Source organism: Triturus cristatus, chromosome 12 (genome assembly GCF_964204655.1).
Source record: "Triturus cristatus chromosome 12, aTriCri1.1, whole genome shotgun sequence".
NCBI classification, from domain to species: Eukaryota; Metazoa; Chordata; class Amphibia; order Caudata; family Salamandridae; genus Triturus; species Triturus cristatus.
This window is the reverse complement of record NC_140595.1, coordinates 404,351,245-404,364,630: the sequence shown is the minus strand read 5'-3', so window position 1 is coordinate 404,364,630 and position 13,386 is coordinate 404,351,245. Positions and strand designations below refer to the sequence as shown.

Genomic DNA, 13,386 nt, shown 5'->3' with positions numbered 1-13,386 from the left:
CACCGGCAAACTAATAGCCCCCACCACCAGATCGAAGAGGAATGTGGCCCCTATTGGGGAGGGGAGCACAAAAACAATTAAAAGGGCACGGCCCTGGAAACAATTAACCTAAATGATGTCCATACACATAAACATCATGAGCGCATCCTAGTGACACCTTTTAAGGATGTGTACATGTGTGCCATTAGAAAAGCGAAGCAGAAACAAAAATAATAAAATAACACTGTTGGGATGCATATGTTCTCCATCTCAAGAGTAGAGGACACTTTCTCTACGGTGCACGGATGGATTATTAGTTTTGATCGTAGTCAAATGAGCGTTCATTTCACAAAAATAATAGCTTATGGAGTATGATGTCCTTCTTTGTAATTTTATAACTCAAAACAACTTTATTGACACACTCAACAAGATACCGCGTGTTACCCATTCAGCATACTCTAAGCGTCACATCTTGGACCTAGACTTCCTGACAACTAGCCAGGAAAAGGATCTCATACTCCTAGAATTGAAGAACCATTTTGTCATCCCCATAAGCCTGCTCAGGATCCAACGAACAAGATCAACATCATTTCAGATCCTTCCAAGACTTCAGAAAACAAATTCATATCTCGCACAGACACCACAATGCAGGACATCAACCACCTTCTAAATAACTTCAATGCATTTTTAGAAAACTATGAACTAAAACCCAACTAGAGCATGAATGTGCAAGCTGAAACATTTAATTACAGTTACAATTCCCAAATGGGAAGGGTCCCTCAATGAGCACTGCTAAAGGACCAAAAGTACCAAGTTCATGAGCAATCCATAATGTTTTAAGCACATTCATGTTTTAATGTGCTTAAAACATTATGGATTATTATTAATGGATTTATGGAAACTATGTAATGTCCTCATGAAAATAATGAGCACAAACCATTACACAATACGTTAAAAAGAAGTATTGATTGTAACATTGGATTACTTCGGATTACTCATGAACTTGGTAGTTTTGGACCTATGGCAGTGCGCATTGAGAGACGCTTCCCATTAGGGAATTGCAACTGTAATTATTTTTGACACGCCCGGGACGATACCTCAGCGCACGCCCACAAACGTATTAATAATCAAACTCACTGGTGCAATTTGAACACAACGGAGTGCGTGATTCAATAACATTTGAAGCTGTAACATTTGGCACCCTGGAATTCGAAGATCTTGCTGACGATAAACTCTCTATCTGCTAAAGGCTTCTCCATCTGCAAAAGGCACAGAGGAAAAAAAAAAAAAAGGAAGAAAAACAGAACCTCCAACGACTTACTACTAAAATCCATCCGGGTAACACTGTGACCACTCGTTACATCACCAAAATCAAATACCATACCAACACAAACAATAAAGCTGCCAACAGAAGTAGAATGCTCCTCAAAAACAATCAAGCAATCCAACTCCCTACATGACCCTTCTATACCATACTCCACAGACAAACTTAGTAATGCTTTTCAATAATGAAATACATAAGATTCGACAGCACAGAACCTGCTTACAGGCAAGATCCTAATGACTTCTGAAGAAACCCGCACTAGACCAAGATATCCTTGCAAACTACTAACCCATCACCCATCTACCATTCATTTGCAAGATCATCAAAAAAAAAAAACAGTCTATGCACAACTTCAAGAGCACCTGAACAAGAACCTCTTCCACAACTATCAAACCGGCCCCAGATTGTGTTGCAGCGCAATGGCAGCTGCTTTACAAATCAGATGGTGCCCTCGTGATCATAGAAAAAGATAACCCATGCCTACTGATATTGCTGGATTTCTCATTGTATCCAACACCGTCGAACCTACCCCACACACCGTCAACCTTAGCCACTACCTGAAGTCTTGAATGGGTTTCAATGGAAACTTCCTAGAACAGTGGATCTTAACCTTTTAAATTCTGAGGACCCCTACTTAATCATTACTGGAACCTGGGGACCCTCAATGTCTCAATATTGTAATCTAGGGACTCCCACCGAGCCATTATTGGAAGCTGGGGACCCGAGCCAAACCATTTTTGATTATTTAAACTGCAAAACAATACAAAAAACATACAGAAATAACCATTCATCAAACAAATACAGAAATTAAGAATGGTTTTAGCGAATTCATAAATATATATATTTCTTAATTTAATTAGAAGGTGGGTGTGTTTCTAAATTAAATTGAGGTCACTCATTGTCCCTGCTATATTCTGTTTAAGGCTCTTGCATGACTTCCATAAATCAATCTGAGGATACTAAATTAATGTTTTGCCTCCAATTTCAATACCTTCACATTAACGAAACGTTTGAAAATGTTAATTTGTATATTTTGCTTCTTTATTTATATAAACTTTATCTTTTACTATTATTTAATTTACTAAACAGTTCGAGGACCTCCTGAGTATGCTTTGCAAACCCCCAGAAGTCCCCAAATCACAGGTTAAGAACCACAGCTCTAGAAGATCCCAAGTGCTGGTGAGTTCACCATTACTGTATCTTGTACCTATAACGTTCAAACTCTACATGGCGGCTCTCGGCCCACCTGCAATCAGAACACTATCCGACTAGAGATGAGGAAGTGCAGAAAAGAAGAAATTAGACAACAGGCCTTCTTCATCTATACAGCCAAAACATCTCTGCACCCTCCAGGACTGTCCCAACTCAGATCTGATTTAAAAAAGAGCTAAAGCATGTCTTCAATGAACCCTACATCACAATGAAGTAGCAGTTCACTTTAGCTCTCAAGTGTCAAGCTCCCCCTCAAATCATACGTTAAGTGCATCTCCAACATGAATCCTTCACACCGCTCTGCTGCTTTTCAGCTAGATTTGCAGTATATAAATTCTACCTACAGAGGGAAAATGGGTAAAATCTAATTCTGCTGAGCAGTCCTTGAAGAGGATTATGCCCTAGAAAAAAAAAGGATTCCTAAAAAAAGACCACGTTTTACAACACACAATGAAATACAGTGTATCCAAAGAAGGCGGATGCTTAGACAAACACCCCAACAGCTGCCCCTTCGATAGCGTAATGCAGATTGAACTGGTTTCCAGCAGTCAGGTCGGAAATAAGACATGCAGGCACACAAATGGGTCACCACTTAAAGAAATAGTTGAAGATTGTAAGAAAATGCCTCCGTTTCCATGATCGCTCTTATTTTTTTGATTGATGATGTTGGTTTTTGGACTCTGTACACTGACCCTGATAACCAGGCCCCAGTGCATGTGGTCTGGCCCCTAAAACCTGCAGAATTGGTTAAAATCTCTGATTGGCACATTTAACTTAAATTTAAGCCCCTATTATATGGTACTCTGGTGCCCCAGGTCTGTAAATTAAAAAGGCACTAGTAGACTGCAGCACTTATTGTGCAACTATTAAACTGACCACGAAAACCATTACTCTAAACCTACCAAAGAAGCATGGAAAATGAAATAAGGCACGGTATGTTCAAGTATTGTAAGTCTGTAGCAAGTAGAATGGGCGAGGAACTGAAGACTTGAGCAATGTGCTTGGCTCTGACTCAGCGTGAGGTCCTTTTAAACCCTCCAGTTGATACAGCACTGAGACTTAACATAGTTTCTGCACAGCATTCTCGTCCGAGATAAGGGGATAGAAGTTTAACACAGGCTGATCGAGTAGATGCCAAGGAGTGGTGTGAAAGTACTTGGAAAGGGACATGATGCTGGTGATTTTTCAAACGGCAAAATATCCCTCTACAAGCACTTTTCACATCACTCATGGTCCCACCAGCATACTCCCCTTCCCCAAAGTGTGAGCTCTTTGTTAAACCCCGATTTCAGCTTAGCTCTGCACTTCACTTATGCTTCAAGGAAGAACTGTAACTCGGGATCTCTGATGGTCCAATGTTTTGTTAAGTCATGTAATTACATTCATTAATGTGTTCAGCCTCTCTTGAAGTAATCTTTTTTATTAAGTCCAGAGAAGCTGTGACATCAGCATAAAAATTTAAATGTCCCACCATCCCCTAACTTAATTGTACTTTAAGAACGTCATTTAAGATGTGCACTGATTTCGCCCTTGAAAAATGTATCACAAAGCACTGCCCTTTTGCAGTAAACAGAACAAAAGAGGATATATTCATCCAGGGGCTAAACTACTTAATGTGCAATCTGTAAAACGGAATTCAATCCCAGCTTCCCTGCTTGACCAAACGGCCTGACCCTAGCCAATTACGTGCTTCACTGTTCCCCATTTTCCTTGATAAACACATTTGAAAATGCCTTCACGTATTCAGTTAAGGGTGTGTGTTGTGCAAAACCCTCTTCTGGTTCAATATACTATAATGTTGCTCCAACTATAATGGTCACATGTAAAAGCTACATGACAACTGGCTTGACTCTTGGGTCACTCTTGGCACCAGTGGTCGAAGTGGGGGGGAACGGCAGGGCACGGCGTGCCCCTACTTCGTCAATTCCAGCGATTCCGTTCCCCTACTTTTTTAGGGACGCAAGAAATCGGCATGGCCTATAAAGCTCGGCGTTCCTGGCGTTCGAGGACGGGCGGCAGAGAAGTAACAGGACCCTGTCTTTTTCTTCTTACCCAGAGAAGAAAAATACAGTGTCCGCTTCTGCTCTGTAGCTTCAGCTGCCTTCCCCTCTCCCCCCAACTCTTTCCCTCTTCCCTCTCTTTCGGTCTAGCAGTTCTTCTCTTACTGAAAACCATGACTTCAAGACGGGGTTTTCACTCTCTTTCCTCTACTTTCTCTTATTTCCTCCCCTGTGAAATGGATCCATAAATGAAAATAATTTTTGCTGGAAGTGTCGTATTTTAATTCCAAAGTGCAGCATCTGGAATAAAAAGGTTAAAAATAGGAAAAATAAAGTAAAGTAAGACAGACTGGTAGCCAGAGGGCAAAGAAAAAAATTCGGGGGGGGGGGGCTTAATCTTTAAGCAATAGGCAGAGTGGAGCTGCAGGGGTTCTTAGAAGGGGTGAAACAACAGCAAGGCCTCATTAACATGCAAATGGTCTTTAAAAGACCTGTGAAGTGTTCGGTGCGGCTGTCTGGGTGCCCGGGAAGCGGTCTCATCCCGGGCTGCCACACACAAAGGGGTGGGGGGGGGCGGCTGAAGCCCTTTGAGTCCAATGGGTGTTGCGCGCCTGCTGGTAGCAAACTGACCAGATTGATTTTATTCACTCCCAAACACATTAGCGCCACTTTTACAGAGTTTGCCAGTGAAGCGCTATTTTTATTTTCTTGTCTTTGTTTTCCCTGGGCTTGCAACTAGTGCACCAATCCTGGAGGTACTGCAAAGTGTGGATTGGAAAACAAAATGTGTACTGCGGCTCTGTGTACAGGAATGTGGTCTTTTTACCATACTGCTTACGTTTTGTAAGGATATAAGCAATGGGCATTGAAATGGGTCCATTCAGTGCCCTGTAGTCATGTCCTTAACTTTTCAGGCAAGAGCACTCACTGGTTTTTGAATAGTGAGTGTAAACGCATTACGGTAACCATGTTGTTCCTGCTTAAACTTCACATGGTTTGCTAAATTTTGCATTCCCTATGAGTGTTTGCTTTTTCCAGGATGTTGTCACTTTTTTTGTAGGCTGCATATTGCTCTGCGTCACTTAAATTGAGCCACATCCAGGTGTTTTTAGCCGGCAGCAATTGGGTTGTAGTTGAAGGCAGTGTGAGTTTTTCTCAGTGGGGCAGTATGGTGTTCAGTGGGGGAGAGAATGTGGCACTATGGCCAGAGCTACTGAATATGTAACTGGGGAACCAGGTTCAGCCTTAATAACCAGTCCACCAGACCACTCTCCTGAGAGAGCACAATCCCATGCTAGACCTTAGAAGGCTGCGCAAGACCTTAGAAGCCCTGGTGTCTTAGCACCAGCAGGTGGACCCTAGCAGTGGCAAGTGTGGGTTAACCTTCAAGGTTAGTCCACCACAATCCATATTGAAGTTCACCTCCAGTCTTGCAGACAGGCCTATGAAGCAGCACACCCTAGAGCGACAGTGACTCTGTCACTGAGGTCACAGGACACTTGAGAAGGGCCAGCTCTAGGGCAGTGCAACCGGTGTGACCTCACCGGGTGCTGACTTTGGGTGGAGGCCTTATGTTTGCAAGTATATTAAGGTTTTAAAAGTGCATGCTGCCTTCTTCCTGGCCTCCAGCAATTTTCGGCAACAATACAAATGTCATGATGACTCTGGTGTTTAATGTTCTTCCTAGAGAGAGATCATTTTGTCTAGTGGAAGTTCTGATTCATGGAAAGGTAGCTCAGAGGGTTAATGTGCCTGCTGCAAAGAACATGTACCATACAGATTGTGAGAAGTTGGCCTGGTATATGCTGTCCACTAGTTATAGTGGGCACCTTGTACCAGTCCAAACAACCCTTATTGATGATAGGTTTAAAGACAACCTTTATTGAAAGCTATCCTAGTGGTACCTATGGAGAGCAGCCTTCAGGCTAAGTCTTGAAGGAGTGTAAAGCAGCTTGGTTTACCAGATTATAGGAGATCCACACAAGGTATACATAAAATATATGTATTTATTTCTAAACACTCACTACTAATCTCTTTATGAGATTAGAGTCCAAGATGCACAATAATACAGTTCTAAAACGACAGTAAATAGCACAATATACAATGGGCCCTAGGGGCGGACCAAACCATATATTAAGAAAGTGGTACAAGAACCACGACTTCACTAGACACAGTGCCTAAAGCACGTAAAATCGCTGGAACCCCAAGGAACCACCCAAGGTAGTAACACAGGAGACCCACAGGGGACGTGTGCAGTGTGAGAACACAGGCGCGAGCCCCGTACTATTTTATGGAAAAGTCATGGTTGGAATTTTAGAAGTTAAGGACACTTAGGAGAGGACTTTGAGAAAACCCCTTTAGACTAAGGGGGTTCTAGGGCCAGCAGACATGGGAGCACCGGAGTACTTGAGTTACCTCACCCAGGGAAGCCGGGTGCAAAGGTGTCAAATGGTGTCGGGGATCGTCGTTGATTTCAATGGCGATCTACTGCAAAGTGCTGCTGCCGGGAAGGAGAAAAGTGTCCGGTGTGATCCAAGCCTGGATCGAAGATCAGAAGAACCTGAAAGCAGAGGGTACAGAGTCTGGGTCACTTGCCAGTGACCAGGGGCACGGTAGACGAAAACACACCGATGTTGGGTGATTCAAGTGCGAAGAGGCGAAGCTTGACTCTGCAGCCACGAGGACCAGGAGGCGTCGACGACAACCAGAAGCTGGATTTGAGCTGTCCCACAAAGGATGTCGAGTGCTGGGGTGTCAGTCCTCGTATTGAACACAACAATCCTTGGCAACAGCAATCCACGCAGAAAGAGAAAAGATACTTTGGTGCGGACCAGCAAGGTCCTGGGGACTCCCCAAGCAATGGAGAGTCAGGACACGTCTGGAGCAGTCAGGTAAGCCTAATTAGAGGTAAAGTTGCCTTCACAGGGACCCACCAGTCGACGGACTAGGGATCGCGAAGGGACCTCGAGAGAAAACACAAAGGGCCAGCTCACGGAACACTCGTGGAGTGTAGGCGGGCAATCTTCAGTGCAAATGCTGCTCGGGGTAAGGGCTATAAGTAATCCAAAGCTTAACTGCAGGAGTTGTTGGAAAGCTGATGCTTCTGCAAAGTGACGTGGTGTTCAGGGGTTCGGTTTGCACGGTCGCCACGAGGGATATGGGCCTCAGACGTGCTGTGGGCACTGTTCTACCTCTAAGACCACGGAAACCCACCTCCTGTGTTGCAAAATTCTTCGGAGTCTGGCAGGAGCTTCGGAGCTGCAAACCGGTCAGATCTGTCTTTGGTGCCTGCCTTGCAGGGGAGTAACTCCTTTACTCCAAGGGAGATTCTTTCCTTATCTAGTTCAATGTAGATCGTCGAAGTTCCAGGATTCAGTATCAGAGTTTCGTCCAGGTGTAATCTAAAGTCCTGCAGCCACGGGTTCCTTTCTTATACCCAAGGAAGGGGTGGGACAAACTCTAGGGACCCACCTATGGGAGGGTCAGGAAAGAGGGGTGGCTACACCCATTTCCTTTGTCCAGTTTCGCGCCAGAGCAGGGGCTGGTAGCCCCTGCAACCGGTTTGAGCTGGACTATGTACAGGGACACCAAATGTGCCCCCAGTGCTGAACTTCAAAGCACTCTTGGAGTGCACCCACCCAGCCCCAATACACTAAAGCCTTTCTGGGAGGTGGTGACACCTCCCTGTGACAGGAAATCTATTGTCCAGGCCTCCCCTGCCGGAGTTTCGTCCAGCAACAGGAGGGCAGACTCGTGTCTGTGGCTGGCAGCATCCATTTTGTGATGCCAGGGCTCTGTTAGCTGGTACCGGGTATACCGGTGCTGTCATGTCTCTCCCTCTAGAAGGGTGGGATCATACTCCCACACCAGTTACTTGTGTGGGGGTATGATTCCAAAGTGTTTGACACCAAATACAACATGTTTTCGTGCAGTCATTCCAAAGTTAGCATTTACCGTTTGGTTATAATGCACTTAAGGGTGTATGGTTTGGCAGCATCACAAACAACCCCAGAATAAAGGTTCTGAAGGCTGCTGAGGGGCTCTGCTCATGCATGGGCACCCTCTCACATAAAACCCAGCACCCTGCCTTCAGGATTGGTAAGGCCTGCCATAGGGTTGACTGATAGGTTTATATGTGCAGTAATATGGAGAGATATAGTGAACCTATATCTCAGTAAGGGGTGCATGCACCACCTTACCCAGGATGCAGTAGCAGACCTGTGGTGTCATTTTGGAAGGCTTCCCAGGGGTGACACAATACATGCTGCAGCCCCTGGTAGGCCTCTGGGGTACCTATGCCCTTGGTACATAGTATACCATATACTAGGGATTTATAAGGGTACCCCAGAATCCAATCTGGAGTGTACCTATAGTACTTGTAATGAATTTAAGGGAGAAAGCAGATAGTCTGGCTGGGATCCTGCTATTCAGGACCCCAGCCTAAGTCGAAAACCAGCAAAACACCAGGAAAAAAGTGGGGGCAACCATGTAGTCAGATTCCACCTTCCTACACAGATCACAAAGTGCACATAATGTAAATAGGTCAGTGAGCTACTGCTTTTGTCAGAGAGATCCTTTTGTTACTTGCAGTTTATAAGTTAAAATCCTAACATAGAACAGTGAGCTATTAACTTTCATCTAAGAGCTGCATACAAACAGCAAGGTTTAGAGCGTTATGTTTTTTCCCCCCAGTCTTTGATTATCCTAATGTTGCAAAAAGTGTTCTTTTGGACAGAAATCAATTCTGATTATTAAAGAGAACCCCCAACCATGGTATGTTATAAAATTCTGAGTTTGTTTCTCCAGACCAATCACTATTAAACTATACCGCCTAGTAGTATGGTTGTCATGTGACTCCTACACCTTCTAGTCCTTAGTCTTATGTAACATTTTCTATACAGTGATTTACACACATATTGATTGTCTCTGAGTAATGTGTGTGATGTAAAGTGCTCTGACACCCTACACTGGTACGAGTGGCGCTGTAAATCAAATTAAATGCGTCTGAGAGAGTGTGTGGTTATGGAGACTTGAGGGGCACTGTTAAAGGGTGGTAGTGAGGGAATCCATGGCAGAGGTGGTCATTGGGGGGTAATAACAAACATTAATGCAGAGGGCACCACCAGTGTTAAGACCGGCCCTGCCCTTGAGGCCAGTCTGCCTCAACCATAGTTAGCTCCATTGGCCTTGTTTCAGAAGTAGTAGCTGCAACTCACCAGGGATTGGCAATGCAGAATTTGGCACGCACACCAAACTAAGTTTGCAAACTTCACAGTCTCTCTGCTTCATTCACAAGCACTTTTAACATGTGCTGCTTGCTGTGGGGTCACTGGAATTAAATATGCAGCAAAGGAGGACAAAATTATGCCACAGTGTTGACTAAATTATGCATTTACAAAACACAGGCTGCAGCGTAATGCAGTATATTTTCTGATATTTTATTATTTTGACGTGTACACATGCTAACAGTCTTTGGAAAGATTTTGCCTTATTAGCACCAGTGTGACATACAAATGCAACAGTGAGAAAGATGATCAGTCAACCTTTGCAATAAGCCATCCACTCCGCAGCAAAACAAGTCACATTTTTTGTTAACTTTTGATACATTTGAGCTATAAACAATTTATTAGTTTAAATGGTCAGATCATGCAGCAGATCTTGCATTGGGAGGCAAATATGGCAGAGCCAGAGTTATATAGAAAACATTTGCAAACTAGGATATTTTGCTATTCATGTTTGAACTGCTGTTGTGGAAAACGGGAGAAGTGCTGATGATAAACTCCATGGCTCTGCGAAAAATTGCGTGTGCGTCCACATTTTACTGTATTTGGGACATTCTGTGATTAGAAGCATATCCCACTTTGTTAATGTGTTTTAATGTCAATAACTCATTATAACCTTATATAATCATGTGTATCCATTGGTTGATTAAACTGGGCAGTGAAATGCCAAACAAATATTAAAAATTGGGATATTTGCGCATTCTGGCCACACCTCTGGCTCCGCCCACTGAGCCAATCATTGGGTTATTCCCGCCCTCTGATTCTCCGCCCACAGTTCCCCTACTTTTTTCCCCCCACTTCGACCACTGCTTGGCACCCATGTCAGAGTTGGGACTAGGAAATGTGGTGGTTCATGACTATTTCCAAGTTTATGTTTAGAACCATCACTCGTATCATAGGTCACAGAAAACAGGGATACAATCTACAAAAGTTATATAAGTCTGCATGTTAAATGAATATTTTTTTAAAACTTCGGATGGTCTATCGTGTTTTCATATATTTGATTAACAATTTACATGCCAAATATTTTGATCAAACTCACCCCATGCTCTGGTTCAAAAAGCAAAGACAGACCCTTGGCTCAGGTCTCGCTTAACTACCCCAATTAATTAGATGGATTGTCCATGTCTAATAGCAAGACAGGGGTTGCAAGCTGGACTGAGGAGGTAAAAATTAAGCTTTACTGTGATAAAATCTGTAAAAACATCCAATATGTTACTACAGAAGTAGCCAAAGTGACAACAGAGTAATAGGTGAATATATTGTATAGCCAAAATCAAAGCAGGAAGCTGAATATTAGTTCACAAACATGAATGGCTTTAAAGAGGACCGCAGAACAATGCCTGCCTCCTCTTCTGACACGACTCACGAGTGCTAACTACAGCGAATGTGTAGCTGAATGATCATCAACCTGCTAGTCCTACAATCCAAAAAGCTAAAATTATACGTTTTGTAACTACTTTACCATAGGCCAGTTTAGCGGGGAAAATACATACATGGAATGTTAAAAAAATACTGCATTCGATCTACAAACTAAACATACATGGGTCATATACGCAAGTGCTTGTGCGTAAAAGCAAGTCACACAAGTCAAAAACAAGAATGTCTTTAAGATTAGAACATCGCATCAAGGATTAGCAATAGCCTTCAAAAGGAGCACACACCCAAAACCCTCAATGGACTCAAAGATTGAGGCTAAATCCGATACTGTCATTAAGACCATAATTATTTTCAAACCCTACGACTACTCAAAGTCTGGATGTGAACACCCAAACATTGCTGGATATACTATGCTTTAGTCCGCGATTCATACCACACTTTTATCGTTTTCAAGCGCTAGTAATGCATGGACGTATGCTTCAGGGAGATCAGCTCTTTCAGTGTAATGTTTTGGAACGAAGTTTCTAGAGCACGTGATGTTAGTAAACTGACACCGTGCTCACATGGTGCGAAGGGGTGCGGCCTAGCCATGCTTGTTCCACCAGAGGGGAGGGCCGTCCAGCATGCAATACAGCCAGGACGTTGTACCTTGGAACTACATCTATCCTTTTCGAGGAAGGTGTGTCTATCTCCTAGGTAACAACACTGGTTGGAAATGAACCGAATACGAATGTGAGAAAATGCACCAATCATACCAGTGCCCCGCGCCCTTGCAGTGCCACACTCACCCGCTGCACTGGGACCACAGGGCAACCACCTCCCTTGTGTTAACCCCTTTATTCATTGGCGTCATTTCCCACCCCTGCCTCTTCTGCTGGCGCTTTGCCCTCCTACCCCAGTTACCTCGCCATGAGCCTCGCGAAGCCGGGACACCTGGTCCCCGCTCAGGCCCGTCCCAGCCGTGGCCTCCATGACGCCGACCCCGGGTGTCCCTCCGGGTTAGGGTGTATACTGCTGACCTCAAACTGTGAACGCCGGGCCCCCTGCCTGGGGCGCTAAATCCGGGCAATATAAGTCTCCGAGCTTTCGTAGCGAGCGGGTCTGGGTTCAAGTCTCCCGGGATCAAGGGTGCGCAGCCCCTCAGCAGGAGCAGTGAGTCCTAAACACGTGCTTATGGAGGCGGCTCCTCAGCCTCTCCCGTGCGGGCTCTGTGCGGGACATCGGGGCGGGAGACATCTCAGATTCACATCGCTGGCCCCCACGGGCCCCGGCGCTGTCCCGGCGTTCCAAAATCCCCCCTATCCTCTTCGTGTCCAGTCCGCGCACGGTGTCTCGCTGCTCTGCCTCTGTATAAATGGATCTGGTCCCCCGGCTCACCGGAGTCCCCCTCTGCCACGGGACCTGGCTCTCCTCTCTATGGTCAGACGTGTTTTCACTTCTGCTTCAGGGTGTCTCAGTTGTTACCCCATGAACTCCTGCAACTGCTCTCGGATTTGTGGCTGCGCCATCAGCAAGCACCTCAGAGCTTCCTGCAGCGCCCGGTGCATTGTGGGTACCGCGGCCCAGCACTGACAGGAGCGCACACAACAAGGCACGTGCATCTCAGGGCTTGGAACCCACCACGTGCTCGCGGTCACAGCTGCCATGGGCTCACTTCTCCAGGGAGAACTGTTAATTTGTAACAAGTTTTTCTTCACAGAGTACATTGTTATCTTTTTAATTTACTGTGTGTTTTTAAATGCGCATTGTAGCAAATGTGTAAAGTCTGAAACTCCAAGTATAAATAATAAGCTTAATTGTCGAAACATCAGCGGCATGCAGCAAAAGGAAACGTCCTTACAGGATCTTCTCCAGGCAGCAACTGCCCCTCAAAGCTCCAGAAGGGAATTCTGGAACCTTAAGATGCAATAGCTCGTGGAGGAAGATGGCATTCAAAGGTAAACATGAATATTTAATAATAATAACATAACACATCTTCCCTCGTAAAACAAAAACAAACAAGCATTTGCAATGCAGTAGGTCTCGCATGCACGCGAGTTTAAGCTATTAGCATTGTAAAGGACAATGCCTTTTATTTATGTTTTGGGTTTTAAAACATAAATAAAAGGCATTGTCAATTACAATACTAATAGCTTAAACTCGTGTGAATGCGAGACCTATTGCATTGCAAATGCTTGTTTTAGGACTTCTGCCCTGCAAATACCACAGT

The 13,386-nt window shown here is 44.5% G+C and overlaps 1 protein-coding gene across 3 annotated transcripts in view; it reads right to left on the bottom strand.

The window, feature by feature from the left end:
• The window catches only part of URI1 (URI1 prefoldin like chaperone), a 364,636-nt gene extending 351,889 nt beyond the window's left edge, over positions 1–12,747 (bottom strand). Inside the window, exon 1 of one of the 3 annotated variants that reach the window (XM_085638966.1) lies at positions 12,081–12,747. In XM_085638966.1, coding sequence (XP_085495092.1) covers positions 12,081–12,088 — 8 coding nt within the window. In that variant the 5' untranslated portion in view covers positions 12,089–12,747. The remainder of the gene's footprint in view (positions 1–12,080) is intronic. The other 2 variants (XM_085638965.1, XM_085638967.1) reach the window with 2 other exon arrangements.
• Between the last annotated feature and the right edge of the window lie 639 nt (positions 12,748–13,386).